At 44.7% G+C, this 22,514-nt stretch overlaps 1 protein-coding gene across 3 annotated transcripts in view; it reads left to right on the forward strand.

The window, feature by feature from the left end:
* Dzip1l (DAZ interacting zinc finger protein 1 like) overlaps positions 1 to 4,672 on the forward strand; it is a 34,527-nt gene extending 29,855 nt beyond the window's left edge. For all 3 annotated transcript variants that reach the window (XM_055629687.1, XM_055629685.1, XM_055629686.1), the window contains 2 exons: positions 1,717 to 1,856; positions 3,432 to 4,672. In XM_055629687.1, the coding sequence (XP_055485662.1) occupies positions 1,717 to 1,856; positions 3,432 to 3,596 (305 nt within the window). In that variant the 3' untranslated portion in view covers positions 3,597 to 4,672. The remainder of the gene's footprint in view (positions 1 to 1,716; positions 1,857 to 3,431) is intronic.
* Positions 4,673 to 22,514: the final 17,842 nt, after the last annotated feature.

The following is a 22,514-nucleotide window of genomic DNA, read 5'->3' on the forward strand; positions in this document are numbered from 1 at the left end:
GTTTTCTAAATATTGGGGGTTTCGGGGAGCTCCCTCACCCCTTTTGTCTTCCATGTTCTTGTCAGTAGACAGGGCCATCTAAGGTATAGCTGCCTTTTGGGGCTGTTTGGGAGAATCAGGCAGCCTTTTGGTGTTGGTTTGGCCACAGCAGCATTTTATCTGTGGGAAAGAACCTGTTCTTTGACATTCTCTTTAGAGATAGGCAGGGATGCAACTTGCTGTTGAAAAGGACTTTACAGAGACCTAAGCTAAGGGTGCTGGTAGTTAGAGTGAATTATTCTCTGAACTTATTGTGCTGTACGTAGTACGTCATTTCAGTGAGGCATTGAGCATTTCTCTTCCCAGAGTAACGGCATCTGCTCCCAGTCTTTCGAGGTCCCTTTATAAAGCTACCGACAGAAGCGAGGCCTCTGGCTTAGGTTGTGTTTCTCAGCCCAGGCTGAGCAGGAGAATGTGGAACTTATAGGTTTGATTTTGCAAAGGAGAGGCAGAAGGAGAGAGCTCAGGGGTTTGCAGTCTTGTGAGCGCTTGTCTTAACAGACTCTGCGATGCTTCTTCATGCCTGCAGCCCAGTCCAAGCCTGCCAACCCGTCAGGACTAGCTGGAGGCTTGATGCCGCCACAGGTGGGATGATGGGCAGGCGAGATGATGGGGCTGGGAGTTAAAAGTCTTCTGATACAGTTCTGACCCTGTTACTCCCTGCCTGTCCTTGTGTAACTGGTTTCTTTGTTGCAAGATGACCTATTTTAACAAGACAATTAATAAGAGGTCAAAGAACACAGTGTTTGGCACATATTAGGAATGTAATAAACATTTCTGTCTTTTAAAGACTCATTTTAATTTTAATTATGTGTTAAGTGGGTATGTGTGCAAGTGAGTGCAGATAACCCGTGGAGGCCACAAGAGGGGGTTGGAGCCCTTGAAGCTGGAGTTACAGGTGCGTGTGAGCCGACTGATGGTAACCAAACTCAGGTCCTCTGCAGATGAGACACTGTTAACCACTGAGCCCAGATCCATAATCCAACGGCTATTATAGCTCTAAAAATCTGCAGACACTCTGAGCATTTGAATCCAAAGAGCTGTGTGACATTCATGCTTTGCTTCTGCTTGTCTTGGTTTACCATGAATTGGGGTCCATTGATGATCTGAGTTACTGGCTAACTCCTGTTTCCTGCATGGAATTAACAGGAAATTGTTCCTGTGATAATAATATTTGATCTCTGTTTGTCTGTGGGTAGAGGTGTTGAAGGAAGACACATTACTGTGACTAAAATACCCAAGAAAAACTTGAAAAGAGGAATTCTTTATTTTGGTGCATGGTTTCTCAGATGCCAGCCCATCCATCTTTGTAGGGGATCTCTGGAGCCTAACACATCCTGCCAGACAGGAACTAGATAAAGGAGCACAGGGAAAGGCCAGGACATGCCCACAGTAACCTACTTCTTCCAGTGAGGTCCCCCCTTCTGTCTTTCACCACACCTGCAAAATGTCACCCCGGAATGAATCTATCAAGGCATTCTTGAAACCAGGCTATAGTATTAATCTGGACCTTCTCTGCCTCCTTTTCCCTCTTTGGAGGAGGGGTGGTGCTAATCCTTTCTTCTGGCTCTCTCTCTACTCCATCTGTCCACACTGGAGCCTAGGTATGGTCCAAAGGGACAAAGCAGTCATTCTCCAGGCTTGTTCCACTGACATGGCTACTTGTCCCCTTTCCAGGAACACTGGTGCAGTCAATGGTCAAAAACCTCGAGAAGCAGCTTGAAACTCCAGTGAAGAAGCCCTCTGGAGGGGTCAGTGTGTTTTTAAGGCCCAACGCTGCCCTTCAGCCGGCTTCCACACCAGCAAGGAAGTCTCAGGTAGGATGCTTGAAGATGGGCCGCCATTCCATAGAGAGCCAGCTTCAAATCTGAGGGCCCTGGGGGTGAAAAGGTTAGGGAAAGGCTGAGGAGGAATCAGCTTTGACATGTCCTGTCAAGGACATTGCATGTAATGTTTCCTTCATTCCTGTATGTGTAGAAAGATGACCACTGGAAAATTTTTTCTGTGCCCATGTTAGTGTTTAAAAAGCCTTTGGGTTCATGATATAAGCACTTTCTGAGGAGGTGTAGTTCCTAGTCTCCCACCTTCAAGAGCCTCCTGTGGTGGCTGCTGTCTTCTTGTGCTGGGTCTTCCATAGTTGGGCCTCTCCCCAGCCTTTACTTGCCCGAAGACCCCAACAGAGGGCTGGATGTAAGCACTGTCCACCTGGGGTGGGCATCAGAGTGGTGCCACACAGCACAGGGAAATGTACACCTACGTTCCAAGTACTCAAGGTGGGGGGTGCCTAATCCCTACATATCTTGATGGCCTGGCCTCCCTCATGCTGTAGCTGCCATGGGATTTGTAGACTCAGCGCTCATGTGAGCACTTCTCACCTGCTAAGCAGGCCCTGTCATTAAGCTACTTGACCTGTAGTCCCTCACTTTTTTATAGTCAGACCATCCACCTACTTTTTTTTTTTTTTTTTTTAATCACACAATGTGCTTGGCTTATCTTAGAATTTATGTAAAGAGCCCCAAATTCTCCTGTTCTCTATTGAGAAAGAGCACCAACAGTCCAAAACAGACAGAGGTGCTGTCTAGGCCCTAGATGGTATCTTCTTACGTGCCAGGATGAAATCCATGGAGTGTCACATGTCAAAGCCAAGGCCCAGGCATCCAGCAGAAGCGCAGAGAACCATGGATGGAAACTCCTGGCCTGGGCTGTTTCTGTGATCTGGATGTAGCCTGGTCCCCCAGCAGGCTTTAGTTTTCCCATCAGCTGCAGCCCAGATCCATTCCAGGCTGCCCTGTTACTCCCCATCTCCTCTCAAGTTCAGTGTTTACCAGGCTGCTCTGAGCATTAGTCTGTGAGGAAGGGTCCTTTTGGCTAAGAACTCAGAAGTTCAAGAGCTTCAGAAGTTCAAGGCTGTGGGATTCCAGAGCCTTGTGAGGCGCTAAAAACCTGCTTGTAATATTACCCGTATCAACCTTTTTATTACATGCTGTGTTGGTTTCATCACGGTGCCATGTAAAGATTCTTCAGGCTCTCCCTCTTTCTCTGTTGTGAATAAACATGAATAGTCTAACACAGGTAGTTGATACTGTGAGCATGAATGCTGCCGGAGTTTAAATGCCAGCATGAGCAACCTTATCTACACATGAACCTCTCCAAGGTGTTTGCCTTGGGCTCATTAGTAGGATGCCAGAGCTGTTCCCATCACTGTGGCCCTGAGTCTCTGGAGCAGGCTTTCACAGGCAGGGAGCTTGGAAGGCAGGATGAGGAGTCACCTCTCCTGGTTGCTTTCCTCTGAATCAACACTTTCCCCCATTTCTCCCATGGGTGCTGCTGAGCTCTCTGCCACCTTCCTGCATTTATTAAAATCCATTTCGTCTTCTCTTCTATCTCTGCAGCTTTCTGAGGATGAGAGTGACTTAGAGATCTCGTCTTTGGAAGATCTTTCTCAGGACCTGGACAAGAGAGGAAAGCCAAAGCCTTTGCCCTTCTCAAAGCTCCCAGAAAAGGTTGATGCTACTCCTTGGAGTTCTGGATCACGACCCAGGATTCCTGGCTGGTGATTCTGCCTATGTTTGCCAGAGGGCTTAGCCTAGTTGCCTGGCTGGGTTCATCCCAATGGAAGAGTCTGTTAGGCCTCTTGCTCTCACCAACAGCCAAGAAGTTTTTCTCTTAAAGAGAAGCATAACAGGAGATGGGCAGGACCTCTACTCATTCCCTGTAAGGACTGCAATGTCAGAGGAATAGGGTCCTGTGGCTACCCAAAAGAAAAGGCTGGGTCCTGGTGCGATTCCTTGTGTAAATGTGAGAAGAGTTGTAACAGTACCTCCAAGTGTTTCTTCCATGATCCCTATGTCTAGCCCAGACTGAAAGGAGTTGCTGTTTCTGAGTCTTTTGTAATCTGCAGGTCACCATGGAGATGGGTCCTGAGTCAGTTCTCAGTTATCCTCCTCTGTGGTGGAGTGTCTAGCTTCTCACTACTGAGGTGGGGTGCAGACAGAGGGAGGAGGTATAGAGGGCCAGGCATAGTAATGGAGTGTTTGTGTCGTAATAGAGTGTCATGGGAGCATGGGAGAGGCTGCCTGTCGTAGTTCATTTCTGTTGCTGTGAACAGTCAGGACAATCCCTCATAGACATCACCCTCAAAGCACTTCTTCTACTGAGGCTCTCCTCTTGGACAGTTCTCAGTTGTGACAAATTGATATTGAAAACCAACCAGGACACCATTCAACCCAGCCCAGGATGACCTTGGAGAAGTTCTCAGAATTGTGATCCCTGGTGGAGCTTGTTCATGGTCAAGAAGAAAGAGGAATTTGGATGAAGCCTCTTATCCTCATAGGATCAAGAATTTAATTTTTGAAACCATTTCTGACACCGAGTTTTTTATACGTTGACTGTAATTTTGCAGGGAGAGGGGTTGGAAATTTTTTTTTTTTTTTTTTTTTGAGACAGGGTTTCACTGTGTAGCCGTGGCTATCTTTGAACTCTGTCTATAGACCAGGATGGCTCCAAACTCAAGAGATCTTCCTGCCTCTACCTCCCAAGTTCAGGGATTAAAGGTGCACATGGTGGCGTACGGCTTAGATTGTATTTTTTTTTTTAAGTGCGAAAACATTTATTTATTATAGTAAACGTTTAAATACAGACGGATGTATACACCTCTCTGTTCTTTATTATTTTGTCAAGCTTTGTGGAAATTGAAGGTGGTGAGGGGGGAGCTCCCACTCAGTGCTGGTTTGGGGCCTTTGGGATGCAGTTACCACGCTGTAATAACACAGCCAGTTTTACTGAGGCACTTTACCCGGGTAAGGTAAAGGTGGCAAAAAAAATGAGATCTAGCAGAAGGTTACAGAATGCACTAGAAAGTGGAAAAAGTACGATGCATGTTTTAGTCAGTTTTCTGTTGCCGTGAAGAGCCACTGTGTCCATGGCAACTCTTATAAAGGAAGGCATTTAACTGGGGGTGGCTTAACAGTTACAGGGGTTTAGTCCATTGTCATCATGGTGGGAAGCATGAGCATGCAGGCAGACATGGTGCAGGCAGCAGGAAGAGAGAGATTTACTGGGCCTGACTTGGGCTTCTGAAACTTCAAAGTCCATCCCTAGTGACACACTTCCTCCCACAAGGCCACACCTCCTCCAGTAAGGCCATACCTCCTAATCCTTTCAAATAGTGCCACTCCCTGGCGACCAAGGCTTCAAATCTGTGAACCTATGGGAGCCATTCTTATCACCACAGGCAGAAAACAGGAGGACCCGGACAGCAATGCAGGCCCCTCACAGAGGCGCTTCAGAGCCAGGACTGCTACTGTGGAGTCCCCAAGCCTTTATAACTGCACTGTTTTGTCATTGGCTGGAGCATCCTGGAGCTACATGAAACCTGAGCTGAGTGTAGTTGAACTACACTCAGCCAATTTCATTCTTTGTATTTGAATAGCAGTTTTATCACCCTAAGAGAAAAGCAGCCATTTTAAACACCTTTGTGTTTGCCACAAAAAGAGGTTTGACACTCTTCTTTATGGACAATTTCACACATGTACAAATGAAGGGAACATTATGATGAGTCCATGTTCTCATCCCTGGGCTCTGGCCATTATCAACTCAACTCATTGCCAGTATTGTTCTACTGATTGCCAACCATCATTCTATTCAGACTTCTTTTGACCTCTGAGTGGTCCTGAAACTTGGGCTAGGTGCTGGCGTTCTTATAGGAAGAACACAGGGAGAGCGTAGGAAGGAAAGCACTAGAAAGCAAAGGGATGTGGTGGGTGAGTGTGTGGGAGCTGAGGCCATGTTGATTTAAAGGAAACAGTTTGGTGAAGTCAGAGTGAAGAACTCTTTATGGACCCTGGGACATAGTTGTGCAGGTAGGTAACTGTCAGAGACCCCTCAAACCTCAAGGCCTGCTGGGAGACTATCTGTGCAAGGCACTGGGTCAGAACTTCCAGAGTTTGACCTCGTAGTTTATTCTTAATGCATATAAGCATAGTAAAACTTTGTGAAAAGGTTTTCCATTAGCAGTTACCACAACAAAGCTCTAGGCATACCTTGGTAGAAACTCCCTGGCAAAGTACCAAAGCACCTGTGACCTTTACAAAAAGAAGGAGTTCTATTGGCTGATAACCGAACTCAGGGCTAGGGCCTAGGGAGGAAGGGTCTGTGATAAGCAAAAGGGTAGATTCCATCCGTGGAGGAGTCAAAGTACATGTGGCATCTTTCATAGAGATTAATTTTGTTCACTGAGAGATAAAACCCAGGATTAGGGCCTCAACAGCTTTCAGGATTGGGGGAAATTCAGGTGAAGGCTGGCTTCTAATAGAATAGCAAAAGATCACTATTGTTTGAACACATTCATTCCAGCACTCAGGTCACCAGGCACCATTTATTTTCTTCCTTTGAAGAAAATAGGTCTGGGTGTTTGACAAGCCTGGTCCCTCCAGTGTTTTCTTTAAGCTGAGCCTCTTACAGGTTAATTCCCTTTGAGTATCTCATACCATTGACGGTTGATGGTTATCCCAGTAGCTGTGTGATGAGGCAGAAGGATAGGTATGTCAAGAATGGTGGACGCTCTCTTAGATTCTGCCAACATTTACTCTGTTTTACTAAAGTGATGCTCACAGCATCTCATCCCAGTCTCCATCATACCCTGACATCACAGAACCTGACCCAAGCAGCCCACTTCTGTTGCCATCCTCCCTGGCGCGTGCACCCTTTGCCTCTGGATTTTGTCTGCTCTGGTGGACTGCTGCTTAGTCTGTTTGTAGGGGCAACTAGAAGTGCAAGAGAACTGGTGCCTGCGGGGAAAAACCTGTTAGATGGAGAGAGATAGAGAGGAGATTTCTGAGGGGAGTTGACTCACACGATGGTGGGGGCTGAGAAATCTTGTGACGGGGACACGTGAAAGCTGCAGACTCCTGGAAGATAATGGGGTGGCTCAGTGTAAGAGCTCAGGCATGAGAACCAGGGGACCCCAGAGGGCAGCTGCCAGTCTAAGGCCAAGGGCCTGTGAATCTGGCAGGTGCATCTCTCAGAGGCCAATGGCAAGAAAATTCCCATTGCTTCCTTTTGCTACCATGGCTGCTGTTAATAAACGTTTTAACATTGTGATCCATTGGGAAAATGCATTTTTTTCCTAAAGTTAGATTCTTCTTTATTTTGAAAGAATAAAACCATTTTGAAAACTTCCATTAAATTTCTGAATTCAGAAGCCTCTTGACAAAAGTTGGTGTAGTTAACTCCTTGTTGCTGTTTTCATCTTTACTGTGGAAAATGGCAATTATACTTTACCTATAAAAATAATAGAGCAAATGGGATAATGAGCTTGATGTGCCTACTACTCAGCTTTACAGTTACCAGCACATGAAGATTCTTCTTGTATTTCTCTCATTACCTATCTGAGTAATCATATCTGCAAATATTTAATTTCTGAAAGGCACTCCCTTTTCCAAAAAAAAAAAAAACCAAAAAACCAAAAAACAACAACAATATGCCATACCCAAAATCCAGCAAAGATCTTTTAAATATCATAGAACATTTAGTATTCTGAATTCCTTTATTTTTTAAATGCAAGTCTTTTAACCTACAGATGCCTTTTTTATTTTTCTTTCCTGGGGCTGGCATGACACTAGTCTTCCCTCCCTAATTTTTATTGTCATAAAAATAATACAATCCAACACACAAAATGACCACTTTAACAATTTTTAAATGTAAAGTTGTCTCCATTATTTTTCAATACTGAGGTGATTGAAATACCTGAGAGAAACCATTCATAGGAGAAAAGATTTGTCTGGTTCCCGGTTTCAGAGAGATCGTAATCCATCACTCCGGTAAGCTGTGAAGGGGTGGCTGAGTTTGTGGCTGCTGTATGTAGTGGAAATTTTTCATATGGTTACTGGACAGGTAATAGAGAGCTCAGGCTGGAAGGTATAACCTTGGAAATCTGGCCCTTAGCGACCTACTTCTGCCAGCCAGGCCCTTCCTTCTAAAGGATCTGCAGCCGTCAAAACCGGGGATCAAGCACTCGAAACATGAGCCAGCAGGGTACTTCACAGATTGAAGAGAAAGGAATGGTTCTTGGACACTAAGTACATTCACATTGCTCCCCAGTCATCGTTATCATCATCATCATCACTATTGAAGGTTTTCATCATCCTTAACTGAAACTGTATTCCCTACTTTCCCTACTCTCTTCAACCCTTGGCAGCCACATAGTTTCTGTAGTCATGATTTCACTACTATCAGGAGCATCTTATAAATGGAATCAAACGGTATTTGGCCTTTTGTGACTAGCATTTTTCACTTAGCATAATGTCTTCAGTGTCGGTCTACATTGGAGCCTGTAAACGAATTTCCCCTCTTTTAGGTTGATTAATACTCCATTTGATGGGAGCTGGAGAGATGGCTCAGCAGTTAACAGCACTTGCTAGTCTTCCAGAGGATCCAGATTCAATTCCCAGGGCATCTGACACACTTTTCTGGCCTTCTCAAGTACCAGGTATACAAGTAGCATGCAGGTGGCATACAAACATACATGCATGCAAAACACTCATACGCATAAAATAAAATGAAAATAAAAAGATTAAAGGAAAGTTTCCATTTTGTCCACATACCCCACTTCATTCATTCATTGGTGACGTAACACAAAAAGAATGATAAATGTTTGTGATGATGCAAACACTGATTGCTCATTTTATCATTACCTTTTTTGTACATGTATTAGAGTATGCTATAGTTTATAAATATGCAAAATCATTATTATATGTTAATGAAAAATAGAAATACACTACAAAACTAAAAATAAAATTACCATTCGATTTGTTAATTCTTCTGGTGTTGTATGTCAAAAACCGGCAGATGCTTTTGTGTTCGAGGCCAGCCTGGTCTTCAGAGCAAGTTCTAGGATGGCCAGGCTGTTACACAGGGAAACCATGTCTTGAAAAAAAATCAAAACCCGTCAACCAAAACCGAAAACCCCTAAACAGCCCTTTGCCTTTAACTATGACAAAGCACACACAAAACTTTCAGTACTAACCATTTCTAATTGGGGGTTCTGGTTGGTAGGGGCAGCTGAGTGTCAGAATTGTTTTTCTCCTCCCCGAATAAAGCTTTATTCCAGGCTTTGGAGTCATTCCTCCCTTGGATATATCACTCCATGTCAGATTGCAAAGGCAAGGGTGTGTAGGAACAGCTTAGCAACCAGGGACCTCACTGGACTTGAGCTGTGCAGTCACATCTCTTTAAGAGCCTGTGACTCTCACCTGGAGGCAGAACAAAGGCTTATGGTCACTCGCACCCATAGCTCCCTGGTAATCTCTGGTAAATCCCTCTTGGCCCCTTTGTGGTCAGACATGCCCCGGAACATAGAAATTAGGAACAGTAGAACAATCCAGTCTGGACTAGTTTTGGGCGTATGCATACAAACAAGGCAAACTGTGTCCTCAGAGTAAACTTTTAGGGGAAAGCCCCTATTTAGCATCCTAGGAGTGTGTGTGTGTGGTTGAACAGGCACGTGATTAAAACCTGATGCCTCATTGGAAAGGACATGTGAGGGGAATAAGGGCTTGCATAACTCCAGCCTTTCAATCAAACCAGGAAACCATCCATCCCTTGCCCCTCAGCAACTCCTCCTCTTGGACCCACAAAAGAAAGCCTCAAACAGTAGCTGGCTACTCCAGAGCACTCTGTCTCAGGTAGCCCGCTGTTCTCTCTCAGCAGCATGTCTAGGTTTGCACATCCACTTGGCTCTTTGCAGTTTTGCTATTTGTGTGCACTTACTTCTTTAGTTCTTTGCCTGAGATTCCAAGAACCTGGAAACTATTGGCCCAGGCAGAGACAGAAGGCATGCAAGAATAAACAGTCACATTGAGAGACAAGTAGTCAGAGAAAGGCTTGGATCCTGCCATCCTTCCTTAAAGCAGGTCTTTAGTTGACCTAAGGATCTCTGACTAGACCCCAGCTCATAAACTACCATCTCTGAGGACCACGCTTCTAGCTCATGGACCTTTGGGGAGCAAACGAGTTCAAATCACACTGCCACGTAGTTACCCAGGTTCTCTGGGGATCCCTGTCCACTGTCGAAAGCAGCTTCCACTGTGGGATGAGTGGAAAAAGCCTGGGGATGGATCTAGATTGGAATCCTGGAAACCTCAAACTTATGACCTTTGGGAAGCTGTGCAACCTTTGATTTGCACATCTCTGAGGTGAAGAGGTTGGCCCAGACAGTCCTCTAGACTGACAGCATTCTGCCATCCCAGGAATGCTTCTGGCGTCAGAAGGTTGTTGTTGGTTTTTTTGTTTTGTTTTGCTTTTTTGCCTTTAAAAAGGCTAGTCAATTTACTAATTGCAACCTGAAAGTCCTTTTGACTTTCTAGTCAAAAGTCAAAAGTCCAAAGTCCTAGTCTAGTCAAAAGTCCTAAAAAAAATTCTCTTGCTTTTTCTTTGTTCTTTAAAAAAAATTAGAGCTGCATCAGTTCACGAAGCCTCAAGACTAATATTTATAATCAGCATTTATTTCATGGTTCTGAGCCATTTTTCACAATCTTCTTTCTCTTCTTGAGAATCAGCTCTTTAGTGGTTAATGGCATACAGCAGAAACAAAATCATTTTTGGAAAAAGTCCTTCAGGAATGAGAGGATTAGGTTTCGTACGCTCTTGGACAGAATTGGGTCTCAGAAGCCCTGTGCTGGGAGACAGAGAAGGGTAACTGAGGGCGTAAGTGGGTGCTGCACAGCAGATTGGTTCTAGTGTAGTTGCCGGTTTGATGATTGCAGGAAGAAGCCAGGAAATGGCAGTCAGGACTCTGGAGGAGATGGCTGAGATGTGTTCAAGGAGGCCAATGGCAAGCTGTACAGCACAGGCTCATATGCAGGCACTGGGCCTTATAACCTAGGACCAATAGGATAAATCTGGGTTAGTGTGGCTTTCACAGGTTACATCCCCAGGGGCTTGAATCCTTTGTCTTGGCCGTGAATAAGAGATTCCAAAGACTTGAGAATACTGATGAGAACCAATAGCAGTTTTATCCAGTGTGCATGGGAAAACATGAAGGGTAATTTCTGGTCTTGTGAATGAACGTCCCTGAAAAGACGCTGTGTCTGGCGGTGAATGAGAAACTCCTTGGAAGGAGTCTGTGTCTGCGGAGATTGATGGACTGATTGGAATTCCAGCACCGCAGAGAGACTGGAATTCTGTAGGTTCAGAGGCTAATTACTTTATCTTGGGCTTGTCTTGGCCTTCTGGAACTTGCCCCGCTCTGTATCGGAACTGACATCTCTTGATAATAAATAAAAACCTGTTAGAAGCTATTAACTTAGGAGAACACTAGTTTCTGCCAATCCAGTAGCTAAGAATGTCATCAGATAGCATCTCAGGCCTACAGAATAGCTCCACCCATCTCGTTGTACCTGCCTCTGGTGTGCCCACCAATGTATTTTAAACTTGCCTTGATTTATGCCTTTTTTTTTTCCCCCTGTAAAACTGTAAACACCTTGTGAAACTGCTCCCACGTTGGAACATGCAATTTAAAGTAATCTAAATCTATGTCCCCTGGGCTATGGCCACTCAAATGGTTCCAGAATAAACTATCTCTTGTTCCCTTTAAGGTGAGAACTGTGCTTTGTATGTTGCCACTATATTTACATCTCAGAACTAAAGAATACAACTCTAGATTGAGACGTCTGCTGATTATCTGAACCTTTTAGGCTGTGGGTCTTGCATTCCCCAAAATGACCTCTTCCACACAAAACCACCTGCAGGGTGTTGAAATGAGAGGTGCTGGGTGTGCCCGTTGATCGGGGAATGTCCAAACACTCTCCACCAGGCATTAAAAGAAAGCACGAGAGCACAGTATCACCGTGACTGGAGGCAAGATGGTGTTGATTGCAAGGGACTGTTTGTGTCGTTCACTGAGTCTCAAAGGCTTTCAGAGAAGAAGCCAGAAGGCTGCAGTGTATGTGTGTGTGGAGCCTGTGAGGGGTTGGGAGGCTGTTCTGGGGTGTCCAGAGTGAACGTTGTCCGTGGCTATTGGATGTTGTAGACCTGATGAATGCTGTGAACGGAACTTGGGAATGCATGCTTGGGTTCACACACGATAATGGCAGATCCCTGAGTCTATCATGTAAAAAAGCTGGGTGGGAGTTACCCCATATCGGCATCTGACACCACTTTAGATATCCACACACCGGGCTCTCCGCCTGGTAAATCTGCCCCTTTATGCTTCTTAAGCCTGCCATGGGGTGGGGTTCCCCATCCTTTAGAACACTAAGATGCATCTTCCTGGGCTATCAGTTTCGATTATCTGGACACAACTTAAACATTTTAATTTGCAAATGTCTGTAGCCTTTAAAACAAACCACATTTCGAGGTGTAATAGGGTAGAATGCAGCCTGCAGGAGTTCATGCTTAGGGGCCATTCAATTAGTCTGAGCCTCCTGAGAACGCAGCTGAGGTTCGCCGGGATTTAACACATGTTCATTATTGTTGTTATGAAGCTATAATTCATGTAACATAACCTCATCACTTTAAAGTGTAGAATTCAGTTGTCTGTACAATGTCATATAATTCTTTTCACTATACTCCCATTTAAAGTTTTTTTTTTTTTTTTTTTAATTAAAACATCTAGGAAGTGCTGCCTGGCTCTGTCACTCTGTCTCCAGAGTAAGATTTACCATATGTGAAAGAGGCAGGAAAAAACTGTTACTTGAAGGGTCACTCATGTAACTCAGTAAGCATGACATGAGGCTCTGTGTCTTCAGTTACCATTAAATCCTCTTCCTGAGTCATTCCCACTCCCACCCCTTGGAACATGCTCCTGAGAACTTGAAAATTCGTTATCCCGGGTGGGTTATTGCCAGAGGAAACACGGCTAGAGCCACCCAGCCATAGAAATCTCTGAACCAGCCAAGCACACAGCTTAGAAACAGACCGGAAGGGGCTGGTTTTCTGTTCAGGTCTCAATGTAGAGGCCTGTGAGTTCCCTCGTTCAGGTGCACATTTGTGGCTTTGACAAATACAGTCAGCGTTCCGCCGGAGATCGACAAAGGCTGGATTCCGTGTGACTTTGTTTCTTTCTGCAGAGGCCTGAGGTTGGATTCTAGGCATCACAGATAACAGCCTTCCACCCAGTGCAGCTATCAGGGCTGGTCCAGGTGGGCCATATCCAGGTGATGCTGTTTATCGCTTTTCACAAAAATTCACAAGCAGGCTCAAACAAAGGAGAGTCCTCTCTTCATCCCTGGCCAGCAGCACCACCTACTGAAGATCTCAAAGGAGGGAAAGGGATGCCTTTGAGCTTGTGTCTACTGTGAGATTTTCTTTTATTGAAGACTTTCTGGAGAATTTGAGGACAACCTTCTCAAAGCCGCTGCCTGGCAAAAAAATCTTGTTGGCTTAGTTCCTAGATCTTCTAATCCGTACTCATGGCAAGTCCCAAGAATTTCACGTGTAGGTGAAGGGTGTTTATCTCTTCGGGAAATGGTAGTTTGTGTTGCTCTGAAGAACAGCGGCCATTCTGCAAAACTGGGCACCACACAGTTGCGATGCGTAGATCTTCAATCCTTGCGACAGTCTTGGAGGGTTGTTAGCCCCTGGTGACGGGGTTCCTGACACTCAGAAGCAAGTAACTGGCTCACATTCCTATAGCTTTCTAGGAAGCCTCTGGGCCCTTGATTTCCCAAGATCTCTTCCATGCCCTTTCTAGTGAACCACAAAAGCATGCTGAATAAAAGTCACAGTGAATAGAAATATCACAGACCTTGAATCACATAGATGCGATTCCGATCACGTTTTTGTTAATCACTAGATGAGAAGACAGGGGAGTCAGCTCCCCAGCCTCAGTTTCCTCTGTGGTAATTGTGATAATGATTGCTCTGAGAGACTATTGTACGAGTGGAATGAGCTGAACACTTCAGAGTCCCAGCACGGTATTGGTGCATTGTGTCCCACATCAGAACATCGACAAACGACACTTCCCTCTTTCTTCCATATTCAGTTTTGTACCTGCTGTAGCACCTGCCCTGAAGTAGATACTCAAGAAATATTTGCGGAGATATTCAAACAATTCTCCATGGCCTTGTTCCACAAGGGCGCCGTGAAGTTGGACCCTCTCCAAAAGCTCCCTGGGAGAACAAAAGAAGTCTTGAAACATGTCAGAGCTCCTCGCAGTTACAATCCTTAGGACGAGGCAGAGACAAGAAAAGTGCTAAAAATAACAACAGCGCGACAATCCCGAAGTCATCCACCAGGCGGAGAGCTGTTGTTCTCTGAGAAGCCGCAGCCCTTGAGGACTGTCAAGGATCCCGGAAGCACAAGGGACAATAATGGGACGAGAACAAGCTCCTGGGCTTGGTGGATTGTTTGACAATGACTGCACTGGTTAGAGAGAGAGAGAGAGAGAGAGAGAGAGAGAGAGAGAGAGAGAGAGAGCACTCTTGTAAGTGTATCCTTGCTTGAGAATAGAGAAGAAAAGAGTCTTAACCATGCACCCGGTGGTAGGAGGAGGCATCCTTGCTGTGATGGAGGGGTGGTTGGCTGAGGTCCAGCTGCTGATGGATTCAGGAGTGAGTTTGTGTGGCACAGTGAGCTTATTGGTCCCCAGCCATGTCCCTGACAGGCCTTGCTAACTGGTCAGGAGTGGTTTTCGTGCATCATCAGGCAGAGTCCATCTGACCCAACAACCCCTTGCTCCAAAAAGGAGCCTATTTGTGCCTGTTTAACGCCCAGCATTTTAAAGTCCCCTTTCTTCCCCAGGAAGCTTCAGTTGAGTTTCCAACAAAACTGGGTCTTAGCCTGAGCCATTTGAGAATGCCGCAGGAATTTTAGCAAAACAACCGCATTTGTGGGACTCTTGGGTCTTCTAGGAACTCAGAAAGCTGTACTAGGAGCTAAGTAATCCCAGCCCAGCTTTGCTATTAACTTCCAGATTGGCTGGGCTGGTTTACATTCCCACCAGCAAGTGTCTGCCGTCTCTTTTGTCTACATCCTCACCCCTATTTGTTCTTAGACAATGGTGTTATTCCTCTGAGGATATTTTTTCTTAGATTTGTTTTTTTTCTTATAACCTGTTTATTTGTGTGTGTTCATGTATGAATATACACATGTGAAGGTAGGTGCCCAGGGAGGGCAGGGGCCTCAGATCCCTTGGAGATGGAGGTGTAGGCATGAGTGCTGGGAGCCGAACCCAGTTCTCTACAGCAGTGGTATGTAGGTTTTTTGTTGTTGTTGTTTTGTTTTTTTTTGTTTTGTTTGTTTGTTTGTTTGTTTAAGGTTTCCTCATTTTCCTCTTCCTTCTCTTTAACATATTTGCATTTTTTTTTTTTTTGGCTGTCTGTTTTGAGACAAGATTTCTCGGTGTAGACCGGGCTGGCCTTAAACTCAGAGATTCGCCTGCCTCTGCCTCCCGAGTGCTTGGATTAATGGCGAGTGCCACGACACCCAACTATGTCTATGCATTTTACCACACCATGGTTTAATTTCTTCCCTGCAGCTAGAACTTTCTCCCTCTCTCTCATTTTACACAATGAAAAACAACCCTACATTGACATTTTTTCTGCCATGGTTCTTTTTGGAGTTGAGGACAATTCCTTTGTACAGATTCCTAAGAAACCCTGAAGGGTATGTGGTCAAAGGGAATGAGGAGATGGAATTTTGCTGTGTGTGACCAAAGAGGCATCAAAGTCATTTATTGTCAGTGAAGTCCATGCAGTTCTCTGTGGGGTTCATTCTACCATTGGCTATGCCTCTCTGTGGACGGTCCTACTAAAGTCCTGGTGAATAATGGTCACATCCACTAACAGTCCCTCCACTCCTTCTGACCACACCCTGGCCTTTTGACATGTTTGTTTTTCTCACTTTTTGTTAATGATGACTTAGCTCCTAAGACTCAAGCAAACACTCCTAGCTAGTATCATAGAGATTTTCAGGCTGGCTCAGCAGCCTGTGCCTCATTATGGTATTGTATGGACCCTTCAGCCAAGCTCTATCCTCCTCAGCAGGGGCATTGCCATGGCAACATCCCCTCTTTGGGCAGTAAATAGGGTGGCAAGTCCTACATGCTTAATGTGTTTGATATTTTACTTTCAAAATATTCTTTAAGGGAAGTTCAAATAGGCCAGCTGAACAAAATAAATAAAATCTTGTCTTCAACAAGGACTAAAGGCAGCAGCTTTGATAACAGGAAAGGCTAGGACTGGTCAAAAGCCCGAAACCAGAATGAGCCGGTCACTTCTACTGCACTTGAGACAAGAAAGGAATGGGAGAGCACTCAGTGCAAGGGGACGCTGGCTCAGACTCCAGATTTGATTAGAGAAGCCTCAAAGTCAAGGGGCTCCAAAGACGGGATGCCAGCCTCAGGGATGCCAATGCTTTCAACGGCCTCCTCTGGAGGGCATGGGTGTTCCTTCTGTATACAGTGCATTTTGGAGGAGTGGGGTTGGGTAGGGTGGGTAGTCCTGGGGCTTTCCCTGCCATTATGAGTGGCGTCACACCACAGTTCTCTTTCAACTCGAAGCCCTCGGGGGTGCACCACAGAGCATGCTAAGAGACAATCTGGCCAGATGTTGTTGTGGATATAAAAATGTTTTTGTTTTGGTCCCAGGTGTGGGAGGTGGGACTGATTCAGACAGTCCACAGCAGCAGTCTATTTGCTTCGTGCGGGCTCAGAGAGAAGCCTTTTGCCAGCTGCAGATAGTTTAAACTCTGAGGACTCTGGAGAGAGAATAAATGCCAGAGCCCAGAGAGTGTGAAGCTCAGAGAAAGAACAAGGCTGCTCCTGCTTCCCCCTTGATGCTTCCTGGTTGCTGTTGTGAGACAAGAAGTTGGAGACCTCCTGAAACGAGGATTGGACTGGCTCCAAGAAGTCCAATGAAGAAGTTTAGAGAACTGTGTCCCCTCTCCCATTAACCTTTTCTCTCTCCTACCTGATGTTGCGGTGTTGGAAGGGATTAAGGTGGAGTAGGGAAAGAAAGATATGAAAGAAATTTCAATAAAAGAGTTTTTAAGAAGTATGCCAACAAGATGTCCTTCACTGCATTGTGCAACTGGGTGCCCTTATAATGCACTTACCCTTATTTAGCAGTTTTGAAATCAAGAATTAAAATTTATAGCAACTTGATTTAAATATTGTGTTTCTTGGTTTCATATTCCTTCCTTCCTCACTTGTATCTATTTTCCCCTCCCCTCTTTTCTCCCTTCCATCCTTTTTATGTGTGTCTATGTATTTTTCCCATTTGATGATATCTCTCTTGTGTAGTTGGGAGAGAGTGAGATATAGGCTTTCCTATTATTGGCTGGGAAGTCTTGGCATTGATGTCTAGTTTTCTCATTCCTGGGAGATTTTTCCAGAACGGAGGACTTCAGTGCTGAGCCCAGGACAGTCCCAGGCATGATGGGACAGTTACTTAGGCAAAAATAATTGACCTTTTCCAACAACTGTGAAACAAAGATGGCAACACCTCACAGGGTAAGTAAGGTAAGGATTAGGGTTATGATTAGGGTTAAAGCTAAGGCTAAAGCTAGGGTTAGGGTTAAGGCTAGGGTTAGTGTCAGGTGTAGGGTTATGGCTAGGGTCAGGTTCAGGGCTAGGGTTATGATTTAGGGTTAAAGTCAGTGTCAGGAGTAGGGTTAGGATTAATGTAAGCTGTAGGTATTGTTAGGGTTAGGGTTAGGGCCAGAGCTAGATAGGTTTGGCTATAGGTTTGAACTTAGTATTCAGTTACTAATAAAAAAAATGCTCAAAAGTGTGTTTAGGGATTGGTACATTCTCAATAAATGAATATGACCACAGTGTTAATATTGATTTTTTTTCCTGCAGTTTTGAAAGTTCAAAGTGAGCTTTCACTATCATTTATTTTTTATATCAATTTTTAAAAATTTCCTGTCTGTACAACATACTGGAGTCTGTTTTCTTAGGATATTTGTTTTTGCTGCTTTCCTCTACTAAATAGCCATTCTCCCCAGCTTCCAAACAACTTGAATGGCTTCTACAGAAATGGACACTTAGATGGTCCTTTGGACATCTAGTGAGACTTACTGAGGACCCTAAATCTTCCTTAGAGATAACATTCCCTCTGCACTGCTCCTCTGGGTCTCCTTGTTTATAGATTCAGCTTAGTGAATTCCAGTTGTTACGTGTTTGGGCCCTGAGCTGTCTTTCCCCACACAGCTGGACTGTTTTGGCCTCCATCAGCTGCCAATAGCAGGCGCCCCCTCCTGAACGCATCCCAGCCTTGTTCCTACAGCCTGGCTCTTCTGGGTAGGAAAATGGACAGGAGTGGGAAGAAGGTGTGAGCGTTATGTGGCCTCTCTGAAAAGTCGAGAGGCTTAATTAGAACCTTTGGTTCTTGCTCTGGAACCTCCCATTTGCTTGAGCAAAAGCCTTGAGCATGTCCTATCTTCTTTGTGGTCTCCTTCCTTCACAGGGCTGTGAATCTCAGTGAGTGGAGGTAATCAAGGGGAGAGATGAGTGCCAACGTGTCTCCACGGAGGAACAAGAATTAGAACACACAGTGTGAGAAAAGTTTCTGGGTTCATGATTATTTCATTTCTTCTTCCAAGGTTCCTGAAATGTATTTTCTGTTTTTAAAGACCTGCTTTCAACTTTCTGTTTTTGTCTAGATATACTTAAAAAGAAACTTTTTTTTTTTTTTTTGAGATAGGCTCTTCAATAGAGTTCTAGCCGGACTGGAACTAAGTAGACCAGATTGGTCTGGAACTCACAGAGATCTGCCTGCCTCAGCCTCCAGAGTGTTGGGGTTTAAGGCATTCATATCATGCCTGGTTAAAAACTTCACTCTTATTTAATAAAGAAGAAAATTGTATCTCTAATTAGAAGCAACCAATTAATATTTTAGAATATATTTCCAGGGCTTTTCCCCCCCAATGTTCTCTCTAATAATCTATATTAGAAAAAAATTTAAAAATATATTTAAAACATTTATTTTTTTTTTTCTTCTAGGTATGTGTGGCATACTGGGACAGGGTCTCTTGCAGAACTTGGAGCTTGCTGATTCCAGCTTGTCTGGGAGACGCCCGACCTCTGTCCTGTGGGTGCTGAGGTTACAGGTCAGCCATCACATTGCCTGGCCTTGTTGTGGTTCTGGGCATCCGAACTCAAGTCCACATGGTGCCCCATGCTGGTGCAGCCAGTGCTTCATCTGTTGTGCCATCTTCTAGCGCTGGTGAAATTCTTACCCATTTTAATAGCTGTATCATAGCTTACTTATATATAAAAGTTATTTTAAGTCTTAGAATTTAAGGTTGACTCAGTTACACTGAACAATCATTTAGTTATACATTCACCATTTTTTCCCTTAGGACATATTTTTAAAAAAATTGGTTCTTCATCCTGAGTGAGGTATCCCAGAAATAGAAAGACACACAGGGTATATACTCACTCATAAATGGATATTAGACATATAATATAGGATAAACATATTAAAATCTGTACACCTAAGGGAGCTAATCAAGAAAGGGGACCCTGGCTAAGATGCTCAATCCCCATTCAGAAAGGCAAAGAGGATGGACATTGGAGGAGGGAGAAAACAGGGAACAGGACAGGAGTCTACCACAGAGGGCCTCTGAAAGGCTCTACCCTGTAGGGTATCAAGGCAGATGCTGAGACTCATAGCCAAACGTTGGGCAAAGCGCGGGGAATCTTATGAAAGAAGTGGGAGATAATAAGACCTGGAGAGGACAGGAGCTCCACAAGGAGAGTGCAACAGATCCAAAAAGTTTGGGCCCAGGGGTCTTTTCTGAGACTGATACTCCAGCTAAGGACCACTCATGGAGATGGCCTGGAACTCCTGCACAGATGTAGCCCATGGCAGTTCAGTGTCCAAGTGGGTTCCATAGTAGTGGGGACAGGGACTGTCTCTGACATGAACTGATTGGCCTGCTCTTTGATCACCTCCTGAGGGGGAAGCAGCCTTACCAGGCCACAGAGGAAGACAATGCAGCCACTCCTGATGAGATCTGATAGACTAAGATCAGAAGGAAGGAGAGGGGGACCTCCCCTATCAGTGGACTGGGGGAGGGGCATGGGTAGAGAAGGGAGGGTGGGGTTGGGAGGGGAGGAGGGGGAGGAGCCAGAGGGGGGATACAAAATGAATAAATTGTAATTAATAAAAATAAAAATAAATGAAAAAATTGAATCTTTCTGTCTTGGGGTGATGTCCAGGCTTGTATCAAACTTGCAACCTTTCCACTCCTGACTCCTGAGTATTAGGATTATAGGCATGTACCACACACCTGGCTGAAATGTTGTCTTCAATTCTTGACTCCCTACATGCTCATTTCACATTTGCTTGGGACATTACAAATAGAATACCCTGTTCCTTTTTAATTCTGGCTTGCGAGCTGTTGAAAATCAGCTTGACTGAAGCTGGGAGGAAAATAGTAGTTCAAAACCATTCCCCAGGCATGCTTGCATGCAAATGCTTAAGAATAGAAAAATCAAAGAAATGACGGTCCTTGAGGAAGACCCTGAAATCTTGCTGTGTGTGTATGAGTGTGTGAGCTTGTGTGGGTATTTCCCAATGACTGTCTAGAGGCTTTAGGCTTCTCAGACTGCTCACAACCTGGAGATTGTCATCCAAGAAGCAAACAAAGTAAGAAAATTAAAAAAAATATATTTGCAATTGATCCTGCAGACAGTAAATGATATACCTGAGAGCTATTTCTCCCCCTCCTCTTTCTTTCCCCTCTGTTCCCTCCTTTTAATCCTTCTCCTTTCCATTTCCCATCCTTTCTGTTTTCTTTTTGATGCAGGGCAAAGTTTAAATTTTTAAATTGTTTTGTTTTTAATCTGTCAGTGTTCTTTGAGAACTGGGGGAATCTCTCCAGAAGTTTGACCTCTGAAATTTTCCTGGAAATTCAGATCCAATTTAAGGAGAAAGAAGTGAAGCAACCATACTCACGCCAGCCCAGTGGTTATGGTTGACACTAGTGAGTCAAAAAACAACAAGATGTGAATGTGAGATGGGGACTTGGCAGGAGGGGGACTAGGGAAGGTGGGAGGGGACCAAGAGAGGGTGGGGGATGAGTGTGGCCAGAATGTATCACATATGTGTATGGGACTATTGAAGAACAACCTTTCCATTATTATTACACATGTTAATTATAAAAATAAATTTAAAGAAATGAAGCAAACCGCCTCCTCAGGACACAGTCTTCGTGGCAAGCCTGCATTTTGTCTGGGCATCCCAGACTTGGCCAAAGTAGGTGCTAATGTTCCAGCTAAGAGGTGGTTCTGGGATGGGGAATGATTCCTAGTCCAACGGATTTTGTCAGGCTTTCATCTCCTGTGCGTGTTGGCAAAGGCTTTCCGCCTGCCATATGATCAGTGCTCCCTACTCCATTAGATGATCTTTTCGGGAAACAAAGCAGCAGAGAAGAAAAGAATTGATATGTAGGACCGAGCAGGATAGACTCTTGCTCATGTTCCCCAGCATGCCTGGCCAACCTTGGCTTCAGCTAGCCTAATTATATAAGCTCATACCCTGTTTGCCTTAGAGTTATGTAGGTGTGTATTGGTCCTTTACGGGAGCCTCATGCTTATTATTCCAGCGTCCTTATTATTCTCACTTTATTGATAAGGGAACTGAGACCCAGAACGGTGAGATACTTTGCTTAGACTAACAGCTGGAAAGTGGAATGACCTGATGTGAAGGGTGGGCTGTTCTGACCTCGCAACTCATTCCATTTCTATCACCGGGGAGATTCAGTGGCTTCAGCTCATTGTGCTTGCATCCCAGCCCTGGGTCAAGAGGGCAGGCTCTGGCTCTCTCGTGTCACACGGCTATGGACAGGCCAGTGATGTTAGATCCTTTAGGCTGGTGCATCCAGGCTAAGCTGGTACTCAGATCCCACCATTCACTCCTGCTTGTTCTGAGAACCTTGCTTCATTAACATTTCTGAATTCTCAGAAACCATTTACCAGGCTGTGCCCAGAACTAACTGGCCTCCTGGCATCCAGGCTTCTGCTCTTGGCAGACACAGATTCTGCCAGCAGGAGCAATTCTGGAAAGATGCATGCAGCTTTGGAGTATTGAAACTTCTTATATCTGCTTTTCAAAGCTTAGAAAAAAAGAAAAAAGAGCAGAACTATTCAGATGGAAGTTAACAGTGTTTTTAATATTTAAAGTAACAAAACACGGAGGTTAATACTTAATGCATATAATTAGACAGAGCAATAACAAAAGGAAACGGACAAAGCACCGTCTATAGGGGAGCTTTTAAACAATCATGTGTTAGACAGAGAACTATTAACCAAAAACACAGCTGGCTCTCACTGCCCGGAACCTGACCAGGGAGTTTTGGTGGGTGGGTAGGCAGGTGAGATGGGGTTTCAGTGTGTGTGTGTGTGTGTGTGTGTCATTGTGTCCATGGTCTCAAAGGGATGACCTTTCATTTAGACCCAAATAATTTTAATAATCTTCATGCCCTAGATTGCTCACTTCCACCTCCTTCTCTCCCTCCTGCTCTTGAAT

Source organism: Psammomys obesus, unplaced genomic scaffold (genome assembly GCF_907164565.1).
Source record: "Psammomys obesus unplaced genomic scaffold, mPsaObe1.curated_primary_1811, whole genome shotgun sequence".
NCBI classification, from domain to species: Eukaryota; Metazoa; Chordata; class Mammalia; order Rodentia; family Muridae; genus Psammomys; species Psammomys obesus.